The sequence below is a fragment of the Solanum stenotomum genome, chromosome 2, assembly GCF_019186545.1.
Source record: "Solanum stenotomum isolate F172 chromosome 2, ASM1918654v1, whole genome shotgun sequence".
NCBI classification, from domain to species: domain Eukaryota; kingdom Viridiplantae; phylum Streptophyta; class Magnoliopsida; order Solanales; family Solanaceae; genus Solanum; species Solanum stenotomum.
This window is the reverse complement of record NC_064283.1, coordinates 9,841,301-9,859,883: the sequence shown is the minus strand read 5'-3', so window position 1 is coordinate 9,859,883 and position 18,583 is coordinate 9,841,301. Positions and strand designations below refer to the sequence as shown.

Genomic DNA, 18,583 nt, shown 5'->3' with positions numbered 1-18,583 from the left:
ACCCATATTTGTATGGGTTGAATATGGGTATCAACCCATATTTTACCCATATAAAAAGTCACTCACCCAACCCATTAAAATATGGACGGGTTGGACGGATTACCAAAATATGAGCTCATTTTGCCGGCACTAACAAGAACATTTACAGGTTGAATTTTGCTAAAATCTGGGATTCCCTTGATTTTGTAAAAACCTATATCAGTAACAAAAGAAAAGAAAAGAAATGAAACAAGCAACCAGATTGATTATCATTAAATTGTTATCCTAGAAACTGATCAGAAGATGAAGCTTGTATAATATTTACTTTGGCACTATTAAGGTAAGTTTCCATAGTTACAACATGAAAAGAAGGTAGGATGAGGCCATTTTCACCCCCTCCGAGAGGGGAAAAAATAAAGCTAAAGCGAAGAAAAGCTTCACTGTCTGTCATCCGGTAAGGAGATGGATTGCGAGGATGCGATTTACCGAGCTTCTCCTAAATACATGAATCATCTGTACACTTGATCTGAGCCAAAAGGCTGAGAAAGATATTATGTACACCTCTCGGAGTTGGCAAACTATTCTCTCGAGTGTTGCATAAGCTCAAACCACTGCATGGGGGAAAATCAAGATCATGATTCAGTACTTGCGTTAACAATAACTCAATAAAACAAATCTAGGATTGAAAGAGAGCAATCGCTTGTTGAGATATATAGTCACCTGTCTTAATAAATCAGCAAGTGTCCTGGGAAGTGCTTCAATGTTTTTGAGCACAACATAATAAGGGAAGGGGAATGAATCCAAATATTTCGAAAGCTTAACATCTCCGCCCTGAAAGGTGGCTTCCTGAAAAAGGGTGAGAGAATCAATCATGTTGGGAAACTTTCTTACTTCAAGAATTATGAAAAGGTACAAGATGAAGAACCTAATGCAAAAAAAAAGGGAAGTTCAGTGGTTACCTCAAGGTCCAATATGGATTTCTGTAGGCTATCCACCACAAGAAACGCGACCATTCGCTTTTTGCTTAAGAGATCCCTGACATAGCGTTTCATGTTCTCCTACAGTAAAAAGTAAAATAGAATGTGTAAACAGTAATGTGAAAGGTGGCAACATCACCGACACTTCACCAAAGAAATTTACCTTCTCATGAAACCAGCCATCAGCTATTATCAAAACAAGCTGCTCTAGAGGATTGTGTCCAGATGGTAGCCGGGCATTAGCAGCTGCAGCATCAAGCATGTCATTCAAGTACTTCAAAAGATCAACCATCGGTTCCTCTGCTATTGTGTTTTCTTGCTTAAAAGTCAAACTAGAGATCATCTGTATATACAGAAAACATCAACTATATATCAATCAACTTCTATCAAAATGACCCAAACCAATAACTGCGACAGATTGGGAGAAGCATGTATGTGTGAACACAGACGAACCTTGATACCAGCCTCTCCAGTGAATGACTGATCAAAATCGTGCAATACGCGAATGTTCCCCTTCTTACCAAAGCTTGCAACTGATAGCTGTCCTATTTCTAACTGGGACATTGCACGGCAAACAGTCACCAATGCTTCAATGGCTAAACTTCCACAACCGCTCTCAGACATGCTGCGGGAATCGTCCACGGCAATTACCACTTGGTAGTTCCGTTTATTAGGCCGAGTTCTCCTAAGCCATATCTTATCTTTACGGTAATGACTTGCTATATATGGAATTACCTTCTTCATGTTAATTCTTTTCCCGGTCTTGTAATCTCCCTGGAGCTTGCTAGCTAAAGTCGGTTCCATTACTAAACGCAACTGTTCAGCCAATTCCTGAGACAACCTCGTAGTTCGAAGNCTTATACCTTCCACGTTGACATTTTCCGGTAGCCGAAATTTTCTGCAGAAACTGCCACGTTTACGCTCCACGCGGTGCCACTTGTCATCCCCTTTTTCTTCCTCTTTAACTCTTTCACCGCTAATCTCCAGTATGTTGTCATCTTCAATTTGCACCTTTAGATCTTCCTTCTTCACACCTGCCATTTGAAAAACCAATCCACTTGTTATAATTTCAACAAAATATTCCTCTGTTTCAATTTGTTTCTTACCTTACTTAAAAAGGGATTCTAGTCTTTTTAAAACTCGAATTTCCCAATTCTTGATATTCACCTAATTTGTATAAATTCAAATCCTGATGATATAAATCCAGTTTCAATTTGTTTCTTACCTTCCTTAAGAAAGGACTACTCTTTTTAGAACTCTTTAGTTAAGAGTTTCCCAATTCTTGTTATTCTGATTTGTATAAATTCAAAATTTGTATAATTCAAATCCATGATATAAATCCAATTTCAATTTGTTTCTTACCTTCTTTAAAAAGGGATTCTACTCTTTTTCCAATTCTTACTATTCACCTGATTGGTATAAATTCAAAATTTATATAATTCAAATCCAGTTTCAATTTGTTTCTTACCTTCCTTAAAAAAGGACTCTACTCTTTTTAGAACTCTTTAATTAAGAGTTTCCCAATTTTTGTTATTCGCCTTATTTGTATAAATTCAAAATTTGTATAATTCAAATCCATGATATAAATCCAATTTCAATTTGTTTCTTACCTTCCTTAAAAAGGATTCTACTCTTTTTAGAACTCTTTAATTAAGAGTTTCCCAATTCTTGTTATTCGCCTTATTTGTATAAATTCAAAATTTGTATAATTCAAATCCTGATAATATAAATCCAAAATTTTGTATCTGACTACCTAGCTATTCGTATATGATTTTACCCTATTTGTATAGATTGACAAGTGAAATATACAGCAAAATTCTGAAAAATTTATATAAATCACAACCTTCATAGGAAACAAAACTATAGCTATAAAGCAAGATTATTAAAACTATAACTATAAAAAGCAATTATGTCCATTATTCTCAAAAAAGTCATAAAGGGATTAGATGGTTAACCAGGAATATCAACACGAAAAATATGAGCTTGATCAGCTTCACGCCAATCCACACTTGCGTGGGCCAAAGCAGAAACATCATCGTCACCACCACGCTTGAAGCCCAATCCACTACCAAAGCCCAATTCACCACCAAAGCCCAGGCCCAATGGATCCCATGCATCAGATGAAAATGGGCTTACAAAACCCATATCTGTACGCCGTCCACCACCCAACCATGGTCCTATTGATGATGCCATATTAATCTTTTTTTTCTTCAATAACAAATTCTTCTTAATTCCACTTAAATTAATTATTTCTTGCTTCTGAAATGCAGCTAGCTTTATCTTCTATATATATATACTATTACAAAATTATGTGTTTTGGTATCACTTGTATATTGTGTGTTGTTTGATTTTGCCTTAGCCACGTATTTATTTATATTTATGCCACTTAGCTATAGTGTTTTAATTTAATAGTTTGCTGAGTGACACGTACATTGAAAGATGAACATGAACAGAATTTTAGAACTTTGGAATGTTGTATTATTTAACTTTCCAGAATAAGTTTTGAACATACTCTTCCTCGGTTCACTTTTGCGTGTCACTTATTTCTAAAATAGACTTGCAGTTTTACTTGTCATTTTTGACATATAAAAAAAAAAAATTATTTTTTTCATATTTTACTCTTAGCATCAAATATTTATTCTCCAAACCATTTTTCAAAACTTTTTCATTTAATATGGATAGTTTGATAAAATACCTATACTAATGATTATTTTTTATTAAATATGTCAAACTAAAATAGTGAAATAAAAATGACGTATAACCAAGTGACAGCTTTAGGGTCCAACGTAAGCATGTTCAACACTTGGCAGTTCAGACCGTATTAAGTAATTATTATTATACCATACCAATTCATAAATGCGAAGATATATATACTTTGTAGGTGGTATGTGGGAAATGTGGCAATGATCCTCTAGACAAGTCCTTTTTATTTTTTATTTTATTTTGGGCAAATTTCGTTTAGTCCATGATCATTGGTTGAATTAAATGAAAAGCAAATTTTAAGATAAAAGATGTGATCAAAATTCATAAATTTATATATCTGATCAATAATTGTTTCATAAATACTATTGATTTGTATTAATGAATACAATTGTATCAAAGACCATTGTATTCAATTACTTGATGCAAATAAGTTGTATCAAGTATATTAACAAATACAGTCGTGTCGTTGCTATAATTTGTAACAAATTATATTTCTATTCACATACATTTATGTTCAACCTCCACGAGGTAGTGACAAGGTCTGCGTACTATTTACCCTCCCCAGACCCCACCTAGTGGGATTCCACTGGTTTGTTGTTGTTGTTGTTGTTGTTGTATACATTTATGTTCATTTGTTGAATTGTGTATTGTATTCATGTAATTACCATTTGTAATTTGTATCATTGACAATGTTAGCATTTGTAATGGTAACATCTCTCAACTGCAATTCACAGTTATTTCCATTAAATAACATGAAAAAGAACACAGGTAAGACTGGATTGAATCTAGTCTAATCCAACACTAATTTTCACCTTGTCAAAGTTGAATCCCCTGCACAAATATTAACAAGAACATTTACAGGTTGAATTTTGCTAACAAAAGAAAACCTATATCAGTAACAAAAGAAAAGAAAAGAAATGAAACAAGCAACCAGATTGATTATCATTAAATTGTTAGCTCAGAAACTGATCAGAAGATAAAGCTTGTATAATATTTACTTTGGCACTATTAAGGTAAGTTTCCATAGTTACAACATGAAAAGAAGGTAGGAAGAGGCCATTTTCACCCCCTCCGAGAGGGAAAAAATAAAGCTAAAGCCAAGAAAAGCTTCACTGTCTGTCATCCGGTAAGGAGATGGATTGCGAGGATGTGATTTACCGAGCTTCTCCTAAATACATGAATCATCTGTACACTTGATCTGAGCCAAAAGGCTGAGAAAGATATTATGTACACCTCTCGGAGTTGGCAAACTATTCTCTCGAGTGTTGCATAAGCTCAAACCACTGCATGGGGGAAAATCAAGATCATGATTCAGTACTTGCGTTAACAATAACTCAATAAAACAAATCTAGGATTGAAAGAGAGCAATCGCTTGTTGAGATATATAGTCACCTGTCTTAATAAATCAGCAAGTGTCCTGGGAAGTGCTTCAATGTTTTTGAGCACAACATAATAAGGGAAGGGGAATGAATCCAAATATTTCGAAAGCTTAACATCTCCGCCCTGAAAGGTGGCTTCCTGAAAAAGGGTGAGAGAATCAATCATGTTGGGAAACTTTCTTACTTCAAGAATTATGAAAAGGTACAAGATGAAGAACCTAATGCAAAAAAAAAGGGAAGTTCAGTGGTTACCTCAAGGTCCAATATGGATTTCTGTAGGCTATCCACCACAAGAAACGCGACCATTCGCTTTTTGCTTAAGAGATCTCTGACATAGCGTTTCATGTTCTCCTACAGTAAAAAGTAAAATAGAATGTGTAAACAGTAATGTGAAAGGTGGCAACTTCACCGACACTTCACCAAAGAAATTTACCTTCTCATGAAACCAGCCATCAGCTATTATCAAAACAAGCTGCTCTAGCGGATTGTGTCCAGATGGTAGCCGGGCATTAGCAGCTGCAGCATCAAGCATGTCATTCAAGTACTTCAAAAGATCAACCATCGGTTCCTCTGCTATTGTGTTTTCTTGCTTAAAAGTCAAACTAGAGATCATCTGTATATACAGAAAACATCAACTATATATCAATCAACTTCTATCAAAATGACCCAAACCAATAACTGCGACAGATTGGGAGAAGCATGTATGTGTGAACACAGACGAACCTTGATACCAGCCTCTCCAGTGAATGACTGATCAAAATCGTGCAATACGCGAATGTTCCCCTTCTTACCAAAGCTTGCAACTGATAGCTGTCCTATTTCTAACTGGGACATTGCACGGCAAACAGTCACCAATGCTTCAATGGCTAAACTTCCACAACCGCTCTCAGACATGCTGCGGGAATCGTCCACGGCAATTACCACTTGGTAGTTCCGTTTGTTAGGCCGAGTTCTCCTAAGCCATATCTTATCTTTACGGTAATGACTTGCTATATATGGAATTACCTTCTTCATGTTAATTCTTTTCCCGGTCTTGTAATCTCCCTGGAGCTTGCTAGCTAAAGTCGGTTCCATTACTAAACGCAACTGTTCAGCCAATTCCTGAGACAACCTCGTAGTTCGAAGTTCATAATTTTTCCAGAGAGTTGTGGCACTCTCTCTCATCTCATTGGATACCTCCTCAAGGTTATGGGCCTTGCCCAGGTCGTCATCATCTACTGAGAGCTCGCTAAGCCGATTTATGTCCTCAGACAAAAAGGTCCTGTTCACTGATACCAAACTCTGGGACAAACTAGGGACAGCAGTACCATCTCTAGTATCAACTTCAGATGGTGATTCCAGTTGCTCCTCAGTGTTCATCATCTCTGATCCCTTGCCCTTGTCATTGCTGAAACTTAAAGCAGAATTACTGATAGTATGTGCTTCAGTCTCAATCTCCATTTCAGAAATGTCATCTTTTCTCTCTGTAGTTACAGTTTCTCTTTCAAGATCGTTTCCATGTACATTTTTGTCTACTTGATCAGCTGTTGCTGGCCCAAGTGCTTGAGCTGTTCCCTTTTCAAATTCAGCAGTATATGAATATTCATTTGCATTTTCAGCAGCCAAATCATCTGGAGCTTCACTCTCCTGGAGATCAAGGGAGACTTTGACTCTGTCTTTCCACCCCTCAAGGGCATCACCCACACTACGGCAAGGGTTAGGTTGAATCCTTTGATGTGATGAATCAGCTGGAGGTAAAGGATTTTCAGGTTGATCACTGCCCAGTTTTTGTCCATTTGAAGAATCAGAAGCCATGATTTCAACCATAGAGGCATCAGGAAAACCTCTCATGGGAGCAAGGTCATGTTGAAGCCCACTAACATCAGATCCCTTTGCTTCAGGAGCAGCATCTTTTAAATTTGCTTGATTATATTCACCTCTAGGCTCAGACGCAGCAGTTGGGACATTATCACTCACAGATTGAGAAGTGTCCGATTGCAGCATCTCTCTATTTTCTGTTGTTGGTTCCTTTTTTGTGTCATTTGCAGGATCACCTTCTTCACCAGCTCCTCCAGAACTTTCCTCCAAATGCTCAGGGTCTGCCTCATCAAAAGTTGCATCTGAATCAGCTCTTTCATCTCCCTCATTTTCATCAGCAGGATTTCCTTGCTGGTCCAAATCATCTTCCATCATCGGTTCAGCAGTCTCTGGTTCATCCATATTACAATCATCTTCAGGACCTTCCTCATGTTCATCAAGCTTCAATCCAGTAGGATCTGCATATGCATCCTCTTTGTCCATATTTATATCTTCCATTCCTTCGCAAGTTTCATCATTTCCATTTTCATCAGCCTGCTCCTCTGATTTGTCAAGATCAAGTCCTCCAGCTTCATCAGCAGCTTCAGAAGAATCATCTTTTGCTCGAAGCTCTCTGTCAATTCCACTATCTCTTACTGATGGGCCATTTTCGTACTTTTCATCCGCCGTACTAGGATTATCCTCACCTTTGTCCCATAGTTTCTCATCAACTGCTTCACCCTGATTACCAGTTTCCCCCATAGCAGATTCCAGTTCTTCATTTTCTTCATTGCCATCTTCATCATCCCCAGAATCCTCACTTACGCTAAAGGTATCAGCGACAAAATCTTGCTCCATCTCAATTCCTTTGTCAGTTTTACTTGGAGCGTCACCCAAAGTGTTCTCTTCATCTCTCTACAAAAGCAGAACCGAGAAGGTGTGAGCCATACCGTTACTCTTATTGTATAATAAAGAAAATTGGAAGAGAAGGGAGAAAAGTGAAAGCAAAACATAATAGGTATGCTTGTCATATCTTACATCAGCGGATGTGCCAATGAGCTGATCTTCATCATTTATTTGATCACTGACATCATTCATTCCGCTACCCTCACCCATACCTGTTCCACTTTGATCTTGAATTAAATCTTGGTTGGCATCATCCGTGTCCTCTTCTTTTGTACCAAAACCTTTGGCAAATAGTGAAGCAAAAATGTTTGCCAGCACATGGGTCATCATAGATAGCTGTCAAAATCATCGAGAAAAGTTTATAAATAATGATTTGTGAAACAAAGTAGCTATAGAGACAGCTAGGACTTGGAGATAACAGTCTTCCCTAATGTCTTCTAATCCAGAAAGTGTCTGAACCAGTATGTCTAAATTGATTTTACTATTGAATTAGTCCAGAGCTGCTTAATTAGATCTCTGTGTGTGTGTTGATCTTGATAAATAAGTTCAACACCACTTGGTCAGACTCAACTTAGCTATCTTACATAACAGAGGAACTCTCCATTCATACCTTCTTGTCTCTTTTATCATCTAGGATCTATTTCTTAGTTCAAGTCTACTGTTTTTCTTATTGTTAGCGAGTCCCACTACTCGCAAGGATTTCTTAGAGCAAAAAGAGAAGTGCATACCCTCAGGTTGCAGCAGTTTAATGAATACCTGTTTTGACTACATCTAATCTAACATCAACACTGATAGAATAACTAGGATCCTATGTGAACTGGCCAATTTACCAAGGAATTTGAAATTCGTCTGGGCTTCCAAATTAGACTTATTTTTTCTTCTTTTTTAAGTGGGATGTGGGGTAAAATATTTACCCTAGTAAAAGAAAGTTGTGTGTATGTGGGTGGGTTGGGGGGGGGGGGGGGNAAGAAGGAAAATTGATCGGAAGCAGCAGCCCATATATTGACCATAACAAGCAAGAATATAAGGACACATTAAACAGATAACCAGGATTCAGGAGCCTATGCAAGGAACAATTACAATCCTATGGATGACAAGAAAATCATGCAGAAGAGTGAAGACCCATCATGGTGGAGGTTCATACCATCATGTATATGGTGGTCAGTTTGGAAGGAAAGGAATGGTCGATGTTTTGAAAATAGATCCAATTCCATTCACAAGGTCAAATGGAATTGTATAGTATCCTTACTTTTTTGGTGTAAACAGTTGTGTATAGTAGATATACAGACCAGATTGTAGATTTGATAGGAAGCTTGTAACTGACATTTTTTGGTGGTGACCAGCATGCCCTTAATGTTGAAGAATACAATCTAACCAGTTTCAAAAAAATAAAAGAGTGAAGACCCATCACTTAAGGCGATGACAACATTCTAGAATGAATACATAACTTTTTTTTGAGGGTGGTAAAGGGAGGAAAATTGATCCGAAGAAGCATATAATATATTGACCTTAGCCACACATCACACATAACCAGAAGTAGGATAGGGCAATCAAGCAAAACTTACCATTCTATGCATGATAAGAAAATCATGCAGAAGACCATCGCCGAAGGCAATGATCACATCCAACAGTGAATACATATTTTCTACATGTGCTCTGACATCCGAATAGGCATTCGCATTTCCGGCGCTGTAACGGTTCAATAACTCTCCCTGTATAAAATGAGAGAAAAATCAAAATTGGAAGCTGGTATTTGTACCTGACAGATAAAATGATTAAGGTCTTTTTTTAAAAATGATATAGGTTAATGAATAAGATCATATATTACTTACTCCAAGATGAATAGTATTCACTAATTGATCACTAAGATCTGATTGTAGATGCCTTGTTGCTGATTCGAGGAGAATTTTCAAAGCATTGATATTCACACCATCAGGAGGAGCACGACCATTCTTCAAAGTCACAAGACCTTTCAAAGTTTCTATGATAGATCTGTATGTTTTCACCAAGGCGTTGTCAAATTCAGCTTGAAGTGCAGTAGTATCTCCTGTATAGTGGATGAAATCTTGGGCCCTCTCTTCAGATGTGCTTCTTGATTTAAATTGATTATGTATGAAGTTGGTCTGAAATGTTTAAAAGTCCCAATTATTGGAATGCATTTTGTAGCCAATAATATATGCAACTTTAACAAAAATATCACAATTTAACACATCAGACTCATATGATGACTTGCATCAAAATCAGTTTAAAGTTCTCCAACTACTTAGAAGTTACTGTCAGTAAAGCGTAGAGCATTGGGAGACCTTGTCAAATATCTCCTCAAAGTTTCCAAGCAGGATATCCTTAATGGAGTTTCCAAGCACGATATCTTTAACGGTTACTCCAACTTCATCTTGTCCATGGAAAGCACGAAAGTCAACCTTAAAGTCGTTGATTAAATCAAAATTCTTATATACCAACTGCTTCATGTCCTTCGTGATGGCAATAGGATGCAATGGAGTTTCTTCCTTTCTTCCAACTCCATGAATGCCAATAAGATAACTGTCCAACAAATCCTGCCATAATTCCCATAACTAGTTAGTGCAACTGATATTTTAATAGCATGCCTGAGTGTAAGAAGAACTAGAATGTACAGAAAACTGTTCGAAAAAAGGGACAACTAGAAGAGTATGTAAACCTTAGATTCCTGAACGATGGGCAAATGATTCTCAATGAAAAGGCGAATCTGCATTGCACTGTCTTTAACACTTGGACAAGTATTCAAATGGAAATCTTCGACAGTTTGCACAAACAAGTGCTCTTCATACAACATGCCATACAAGTTATCAAAAAGTTGCTGCAAAATATGAATTAAACTTTCAATTACCCATCAAAATAAGGAGAGGGGGGGAAATTTGAACTCAGACTAAGAAGTTAACGTACCTTTTGTTGCCAAAGACACTTGTATATGCAGTGCTGATTTTCGGTGAATGATTGATCACATGTCGCATTTGTGAAAGGGATATTACCAGAAGATAAGCTAGCCAAAGGCAATAACAATTCTTTCAAACATTTGAGTCGCTGAGAAAAAGCATATACGACCTCCCGTTGCTCTTGTTGAATGCTAGTGAGGTGGTCAATGTAAGATCCAGACTTGTTAACCTGCATTACAAGAAAGTGAGATTATAACCAAGAAAGAGGTACAAATGATATAATAAAAACAACCCAAAGCAAATAGATAATTGAACGAGCAAGTAAAACTAATATAAGACTTACTCGATTCAGTAAATGGGGTTTGTCAATCAATATATCAACTATGGCTCAGTCCAAATTACTTGGAATCGGCTCATATAGGTACTCCTTATCCATTACTCTATTTAGGTGCTTCAGCAGTCAGGATTATTAGCTTATTCTGAATGTTATGTTGGCCATCAACCTATCACAACCCTCCTCTGTTTGTTTATTTGTTTGTCAAGAAAGCTACGTTGCTCGGACTCAGGTGCAAGTGTCTGATACGGGTGCAAATCTAGAGGTCGGATCATACATGATCTACGGTTTAAGATTCGGGGATACGGATCAAGGTATCGATACGAATGATTCAGCTAGAAATAATTCAAATATCTAAAACTAGAGTTATATAACCTAAATTATGAGATATTATGTGGTGGACAACTTGAGCCTTGAGGAGAATAAAAGGAAAAAGAGTGACATAAAATTCTATATACAAGGTATTCCATTTTCTTCAATTTCATCTTAGCTCTTGTTTTGATTACAGATTTCATTGAATCTATCCGGAATTTCTCCGTCGATTTTGCTCAAAGTACCCAAAACTGGTTGACCAGATCGGGTATTGATACCACACCTACACCCATGTTGTGTCGATACAGGTGCAGCACCGAAAATGAAGAGTCTGAGCTACTTAGCCAGCAAGAATTAAATTAAACCAAACATGATAGGTAGAATTGACATGATAATCTAATTTTTTTTAGTAACATCAGTTCACATATGTTACCTGCTCAAGAGTAAAATCCTTATGGAAATTTAGGCAAATTTGCTGCAAAACATGCACCGAGTTGATGCTCTTAAAATAGTACAGGTTAGCCGTTTTCCATTTGGTTTCCAAACTCTCATCTAGTGAACATTGGAGCTCCCCGCGACTAACTTCAGAATCTTTAGAGGCTGGTGGACCTTGTGTTAGGAGTAGATGTTGAACATCATAAGACGGCTGGAGGAACCAGCACATTAATATATTGACTCTCCATTGCTCCTGTACACAATGAAAAGGACATCAGAAAAAGATCAAGAAGAGATCAGAAGCTGGAAATAATAAATTACAATAGACAAAAAGATACAGTCGAAATGAACACTTGGATGAAGAAGTGATGGCGAATAAGGGAAAGAACATATTATCGGAAGACCATGGACTAACTTATATTTACCTCCATAAACAAGGCTCTGTGCTTTGATAGACCACAGCTATCCAAGAGCTTCAGAAAATCAGAGAATACCCTTCTCTTTCCCATTTTCTTGCTTGCATCCACCCAAACATCAACACAGTCTATAGCAGTACCACATACATCCTCGATCGTTTGTCTGAGTTGCTTCCACTCATCCAGATATAACAGGCATGAAGACTTGAAGCCCTGACCATCTTTGATGACATTTGCAACCCCTGATTATTTTCAAAATATGCAACTTTCAGAATCTTCAACAATAGGAAATAGGGAATTATATGTTGCCTGAACACAGTCAAAGGAAAAGAAAAGAATAAACCTTCTACGAGCCTAGATAGATCCGTATCTGTTGATACATCGAGGTGCAAACCTTGTACAGCATTCTCTACTTTCTTCCACCAATCGGAAAACCATGAAGGGCTGTGGTTGAAAAGCAGCAAGTTGATAAGACTTCAAGTAAACTAATTAAAAGACAGCAACATGGAGACAAGATCACCTGTCCATTTTTGACTGCTTCTGATCTAGGACAATATTTAGAAGAGCTCTGCTCCTTTCAAAAGAATCCAAGAGACTAGGTTCATCAGTACTTTGGGGATTTATCCCACTTCGTCTTGCTTCTTGGTTGATTAAAAGCATAACAGGTTGCTGCAGCAGGTCCTACATCAGTAAATCAAATGTATGAGAAAAGCTAGAAGAAATATTTACATAAGATAAACTATTTCAATTGACAAAGAGTGCAACACAGGAATAACTTTATAATGTTGAGATAATCTGAATTGACATTTTATTCCACATTCACACGCTCAAAATAAAATAATAAATAAATACCAAAAAAAGCAAGAAATAATTAGAAAGTTAAGTTTGGTTTTATCAAACCGTAGCAGAACACTGACATCATAATCTACCCAAAAGTAAATTCTAAAGAGCAAGATGACAACTACAAACTCAGAGTAATGGGATGATTAGTTTAATGTACAAGTAGAGAAATCGCTGAGGAAATCATTAGGAAAAGCTACATAAACTCAAGCTAGAAGGACACACCTAACATAAGTTTCACTTTCCAGTCCCAATTGTGCAGCAACAAATGGAGAGATGAAAAATCAACTTGAAGATGAGTCAATAAAAATAGCATGACTCACAGTGTATTTCTGCATGATCTTTCTGAGCTTCTGCCTGGTTCTCCTGGAACTTTCTATGCTTAAGTAATCTTCAAAACGTTCCCATCTGCATAGCTTAACAAGTTCATTTACCTCTGCCTCAATTTTCCTTCTATTAGTTCCAATGTGCTCCAAAATCCTTGCCCAAGAAAAAGACAGAGAAAAGAAAATTTAGAAAAAATAAGAAATATCACTTTAAATAGACATGAATGAAAAGCGCTTGAAGTGTATTATCAACTTCTCTTTTTGGCACAGTAGAGAACTCACATTGGCAAGAATTGTGCATAGAAGCCAAAGCTGTTGTAGAGGATTTTAACACTTTCTTCCAGACAAAGGCTGCACAGTTTTTCTCAAATCAGCATTTTCAATGGTTTATATACACTTCAGTACACAGTTTATGCATGATGACCATGTTTCATTGTGCCATATATTGGCTTGAAATTACAGAATCTAAGCACATTTACATACATAAAAGGAATCTTTTCCTCTACCTTGAATAGGTTCCGTTCCTTAAACCAGCACAAATATGCCCATGAAAAGCGACCAGGAGCTGAAGGCGCTTCTTAAACTCACCGATACTGGACATCTCAATGAACTCCTTCAGGCTGAATGATTGACAAGCATTAGCGATGAAAATGTATCAAATTTTGAGAGAAAACAAAGAGAAGCACATGCCTTCTAATAGTAGTAAGGTTGTATTCATCAGTATCAGCACACTGCTCACGTCGAAGAACTGAATATAGTGGCAACCACAACTGCAGTTTGAGGATAAAATTAACATATGATCCAAGGAAAAAGTAATCTAACAATAAAAACTGCAAATTCTGTAATTCGATAGCATCCAGAAGGCTCTGCAACTGTGGAAGAAAAGTAGATCTGAAACTTCATTTGCTTATAAGAACCGTGACATGCTTCGAGCTAAACCAGACTCAAATATGTTTAAACCACCAAAATAAATTAACAAGAAGTTTCATTTCTGATATACACCGACACTACACAGTCAAAAGAAATTCAAATCAAGAATACAGCTCATGCATCCAAGTCCCAACTCCTAGTTAACAAAGAATGCAGATTGCAAGTAACATCAATGTGAAAAAACTAGTCTCAGAAGTGCATACTAATGTTTGGTTGGCATCATACTGTAGAAGTGACTAGTTTTTTGTCATATGCATTGATAGTCTGGTAGACCTGAGTTAACAACAATATATTGTGGAAATCACCAGACTTCTGATTCGCATAAGATACATCTTTTTCATTTGATCTGCATAACATAATTTTCTCAGGACTCACAGCTCACATCATTATTATGACTTTCTCTGCATAGTTGTGACAACAAGTTTTTGGTTTACCAGCAATTGAAATGCTCTGAAGTTTAGCAGAAAGAGAGGGACCCAAGATAACATGCTTGGAGGCTTGTTGAGTAAAAAATAAAGCTGAAATAGAAGTTACCTTCCCTGCATTCTTCTCAAACTGATCTTCAACTTCATTAAGCAGAGCAGGACAGGATTCGAATTCCAACTTATACCATGAGCACACCAGAGCAAATATGGGGTCCAAAAAATCTATGGAAACAGAATTTTTAGAGAGGCAGAAAAGATGACAGAGAGGGTTAAAGCTACTGAATGATTTAACATCATCAGATGTTAATAAAAAAAAAAGTATGGTAAATTACCAGATAATGGAAATTTCGCTACAGTTTCTTGCAACATCCGAACTCTGCTAAGCAGAAACTCTAAGCTGGAGAGCGCCTTCAAAGAAAGGAAAGAAAGAAACAATGAGAATTTGACTAGCAATTCAAAAGACATCATTAAGCATAAACGTAAAAGATAACCAGAACGATGAATATATCAATTTTTTCCTCCACCCTATTATGAAAAACAATTCTCCAAAGCAAAAATACAATACACTACCTTAGCCAATGGGGTGCTAAGAGGCATAGCCAAGATCATTTCAATTATATCCAAGATTCTCTGAAGAGCATATTCATCCCGTTCTTCCAAAAGTAGAGTAATTCGCTGTTTAAGAGATACTAATGGATCCACCATTTTAGCCAACATAGAGAAATTTGGCTCCTAATACATCATTTAGAAGAAATTTTTAAAGTGAATAAGGTGTACCAAAGGAGGGGAAAGAAGCAAAAGCATTTTAAAGGAAGTACGATATTAACAATCAAAACCTTGTAAAAGTTGTATCCTAGGGTTGACTTATTTGATGAACAGAACTTTGTTTCATGCTCTAAACATAGATGAAGCAAGTGTTCAGGCGCAATTTTCGCGTCCAAAGAGGAAGATGGTAAGCCTTCTAGATCTGCAAGCATAAAGATGCCAGAGAGCTTAGCCAATTTTCCCATAATAAGACTATCAAAGCATGCAGAAAAACTGTTTCCCAAGTTTTTACCTCTAATCATTTTTGCTCCCAACAAGTAAGAGTCAGTAAAGGAAGACAATCTGCTTGCATCAGATACATGGAAACATCCAGGCTGAATTCAAACACCATGATCAGTATTTAAACACATAAAGATAGATAGATAGACAGATAGATAGTTATAGAGAGAGAACATACATTATGTGATAAAAAAAATTTCCCCAGTATATAATGGATACAGAGAAATAAAAACAAAAAGAATAACATGTTACAAACACAAGTGTGTGCAATTCTAAGGGTGTTCATTACAAAAGCACTTTTACATCCCTACACAACGGCACATCCTATATGTGCCTAAAGGAGCTTCAGATGCAAATGGAAATATCTAAATAATTTATGTCATACCCCATAAGGAAGTTCAGAGACTATAACTTAGGCCTTAGCACATATTGATTAGGCTGAATTAAGAAAAACAGCGAGGAGTAGGTCTTCATTTTAACTTCATCTTAATAATTCAGGTCCACAAGAAAAGAACACACATTCTAAATGTTTTGGAGTACTGACAGAAACAAGCTAATTGTTTTTCAAATAGGAAAAAACGTTACAAAATGTTTCAGAACTCCCTGCACGAGCATTAGTTCCACGCCTGACAACAAAAGTAAATTCAGTACCATTGCATACTGATCAGCAATGTACCAACCAGCTTTATATCTGAGAGTTTGATAGCTCTCATACAAATGTAACACTGAAATGTTAGCAGGCAAATAGTGTCATCTTGGATTCATAAAATAATTTGTCACATTGAGAGAGATATAATGTTCAGTCATACAAGCAGAATACACTTATAGACTACCCCATAGTTAAACACATACCTCCAAAAAGCCATATAGCATATCACAAGGCAAGTGGGAAACAATTATATGACATTGATGTGAGGGTTCCCATCTCAAATACAGCTCATGCATCTATAATTGATAGTAAGACTAATATGTAGGAGTGATAATAAATCAAAAGATACTAATTATCAGTCATGTAAAGTTGCAACTACACGCCTGAAGAGAGATTCCTCATCATAGAATCAGAACCTAACATGTCTCAGATAATGAAACGATTCCACCTCAACATAAAAATGTACCAAATGAACTCTACCTCCTTAGAAAACTAATTCTCTGTCCAGCTTAAAGCTTCCCTCTCTAATACATCGTAAGAACATCCATACAACTAGCATTGCATACTTACAGATTGATATATATCAGTCGAGCCAAATAATTCATTGTGTACGTGGATGATGTTATTCAAACTGGAGTCTTCTATATAGTTCCAATCGTCCATGATTGCTTCTGGTTCTTCATCAGAATTCTGCTACATGAATAGAAATACATTAGACTGATAACCAAATGGAAAGAGATACAGCAAAGCAAAGTTCCATCACTGGATGCACAAAAGAAAGAAACCAACAGTGTATGCTTACTTTCTCAGAATATTCTTGTCTAGAGTGAAATTCTTTCCATTCTGAGAAACTTTCATTTGAAGCCGAACTACCAAGAGCTGATATGTCAATCTCAAGGATATTATCTATCTTGAATAAACGCGGTTTAAACCTAAATTGTTGAGCTTTATTCTCTTCTGTTGTTCTGACTTGAAGTTTCATTTGCATCCAGTTGCTTGCTAACTCATCAAATATCCTATCCGTTAGCTGAAACAGAATATCAGATTATGTTCATATGATATTGGGATGACTAATACAAAGCACATACATCCAACAACAGCAACAATCATCCTCACCTTAAAGGACGGCGTATCCATGAAGTGGGCATCAACAACAGAATGCAACACACGAACCAGAACATTCTGATACATTGCAGTTCTCAGTTGCAAGGATGATACCTGCCAAAATTGGAAGAGTAACACAATGAGCAAAGCATGAGAAGCCGAAGAAGGAAGACATTACAATATTTTTCCTATTATTAAGATACACTTGAAGATATACATGCAATCCTAAGAACAAAAGACAGTCTCAAACCTTGCTATCAGCACTGACTCTCTGTTTACAATTGACAAGATTATCCAACAAATTTAAATCCAGGGCTGAGATGCTTGTTGGAAATTCAATATCATAATGCAAAAGTTCCACGCCGTTATTGACAGCATCAAACGAAACAGATTTTGATGCACACCCTCTTGGGAATTTCACAAAGGCATAAACTGCGGCCTGTCCACCATTGCAGAGAAAGTTAATACATATATCGGAAAAGAATTGAAAGACACTTATCAAAAATAAATAAAGGAATGAAAGACAATACCAGAACAGATTCCATATCAAACTTCCCTAGTTCCTCCAGATACTTTTCACTTAAGGCACCAGAAAAAGCCAGAGACAGTCCTAATTTTATTTCATATATAGCTGTCTGGACCGGCTGAATTACATCCATGTACGAAGAATATTCTTTTGATAACTGCTTTATGGCTTTTGTAGCCGTTTCCTGCAATATCAATTAAGTGTATGACATTGTAAATAAATTGGCATTCCAATACAGCCTCATCCAATCACTTGAAGATTAGAGGTAAGCTAGATTTTTTCAGTGAAAACATTTATGTAGAAAACATACCAAAACAAATAGAGAACAATAGACATTTATCTACTTGAGTCATTACCTGCCAATTGCGCACTTTGCCAGATATCTCTTCCACACTTATGCTTTTAAAATTCTGGGTCCAACCAAGCGTAGTAGTAACAATTTTATCAACAGTCCCAAGAAAGTCGTCGCATTCAGCCTTCATTCTCTTGAATTTCTCAGGTTCAGCGCGGAATACAATCTAATAGGAGGCACACTAAATTCGTCAGGCATGAATAAATCTAGACCACATAAAATCATGTTTCCAAGAAGTTATAAGGATTGATTAGAACT

General features: G+C 36.7%; 3 protein-coding genes across 4 annotated transcripts in view; all 3 read right to left on the bottom strand.

The window, feature by feature from the left end:
* Window positions 1-430: 430 nt before the first annotated feature.
* Window positions 431-1,797, bottom strand: LOC125856595 (midasin-like). Its single transcript, XM_049536184.1, has 5 exons — window positions 1,410-1,797; window positions 1,120-1,299; window positions 939-1,037; window positions 700-825; window positions 431-590 (listed from the first exon to the last, which is right to left on the bottom strand). Exons 1-5 carry the CDS (start codon window positions 1,758-1,760, stop codon window positions 558-560), a joined length of 789 nt encoding a protein of 262 aa, XP_049392141.1. The 5' UTR covers window positions 1,761-1,797; the 3' UTR covers window positions 431-557.
* LOC125855661 (17.4 kDa class I heat shock protein-like) lies at window positions 1,777-3,149 on the bottom strand. The gene is made up of 3 exons (XM_049535412.1): window positions 2,912-3,149; window positions 1,877-1,990; window positions 1,777-1,787 (listed from the first exon to the last, which is right to left on the bottom strand). The coding sequence occupies exons 1-3, from the start codon at window positions 3,147-3,149 to the stop codon at window positions 1,777-1,779; spliced, it is 363 nt and encodes a 120-aa protein (XP_049391369.1).
* Window positions 3,150-4,636: 1,487 nt separating this feature from the next.
* Window positions 4,637-18,583, bottom strand: part of LOC125856593 (midasin) — a 46,749-nt gene continuing 32,802 nt past the window's right edge. The window contains exons 47-76 of one of the 2 annotated variants that reach the window (XM_049536181.1): window positions 18,330-18,491; window positions 17,978-18,157; window positions 17,698-17,886; window positions 17,460-17,561; window positions 17,146-17,370; window positions 16,914-17,036; window positions 15,708-15,789; window positions 15,487-15,617; window positions 15,221-15,382; window positions 14,983-15,058; window positions 14,760-14,872; window positions 13,986-14,065; window positions 13,802-13,915; window positions 13,578-13,646; window positions 13,293-13,449; window positions 12,650-12,810; window positions 12,473-12,573; window positions 12,139-12,371; window positions 11,712-11,966; window positions 10,643-10,861; window positions 10,398-10,556; window positions 10,024-10,275; window positions 9,553-9,843; window positions 9,286-9,432; window positions 7,853-8,056; window positions 5,762-7,729; window positions 5,472-5,651; window positions 5,291-5,389; window positions 5,052-5,177; window positions 4,637-4,942 (exon numbers count right to left, since the gene is read on the bottom strand). In XM_049536181.1, coding sequence (XP_049392138.1) covers window positions 4,910-4,942; window positions 5,052-5,177; window positions 5,291-5,389; window positions 5,472-5,651; window positions 5,762-7,729; window positions 7,853-8,056; window positions 9,286-9,432; window positions 9,553-9,843; window positions 10,024-10,275; window positions 10,398-10,556; window positions 10,643-10,861; window positions 11,712-11,966; window positions 12,139-12,371; window positions 12,473-12,573; window positions 12,650-12,810; window positions 13,293-13,449; window positions 13,578-13,646; window positions 13,802-13,915; window positions 13,986-14,065; window positions 14,760-14,872; window positions 14,983-15,058; window positions 15,221-15,382; window positions 15,487-15,617; window positions 15,708-15,789; window positions 16,914-17,036; window positions 17,146-17,370; window positions 17,460-17,561; window positions 17,698-17,886; window positions 17,978-18,157; window positions 18,330-18,491 — 6,393 coding nt within the window. In that variant the 3' untranslated portion in view covers window positions 4,637-4,909. The remainder of the gene's footprint in view (window positions 4,943-5,051; window positions 5,178-5,290; window positions 5,390-5,471; window positions 5,652-5,761; window positions 7,730-7,852; window positions 8,057-9,285; window positions 9,433-9,552; window positions 9,844-10,023; window positions 10,276-10,397; window positions 10,557-10,642; window positions 10,862-11,711; window positions 11,967-12,138; window positions 12,372-12,472; window positions 12,574-12,649; window positions 12,811-13,292; window positions 13,450-13,577; window positions 13,647-13,801; window positions 13,916-13,985; window positions 14,066-14,759; window positions 14,873-14,982; window positions 15,059-15,220; window positions 15,383-15,486; window positions 15,618-15,707; window positions 15,790-16,913; window positions 17,037-17,145; window positions 17,371-17,459; window positions 17,562-17,697; window positions 17,887-17,977; window positions 18,158-18,329; window positions 18,492-18,583) is intronic. The other variant, XM_049536182.1, reaches the window with a different exon arrangement.

Bases quoted from the DNA above. Each gene is read 5' to 3' on its own strand.
- LOC125856595 (XM_049536184.1), bottom strand. From the start codon at position 1,760: ATGGAACCGACTTTAGCTAGCAAGCTCCAGGGAGATTACAAGACCGGG. The intron at 1,300-1,409 runs GTTCGTCTGTGT...CTGTATATACAG, and splicing joins CTGGAGAGGCTGGTATCAAG to ATGATCTCTAGTTTGACTTT. The intron at 1,038-1,119 runs GTAAATTTCTTT...TTTTTACTGTAG, and splicing joins ATGGCTGGTTTCATGAGAAG to GAGAACATGAAACGCTATGT.
- LOC125855661 (XM_049535412.1), bottom strand. From the start codon at position 3,149: ATGGCATCATCAATAGGACCATGGTTGGGTGGTGGACGGCGTACAGAT. The intron at 1,991-2,911 runs GTTAACCATCTA...TTCAAATGGCAG, and splicing joins TTTTCGTGTTGATATTCCTG to GTGTGAAGAAGGAAGATCTA.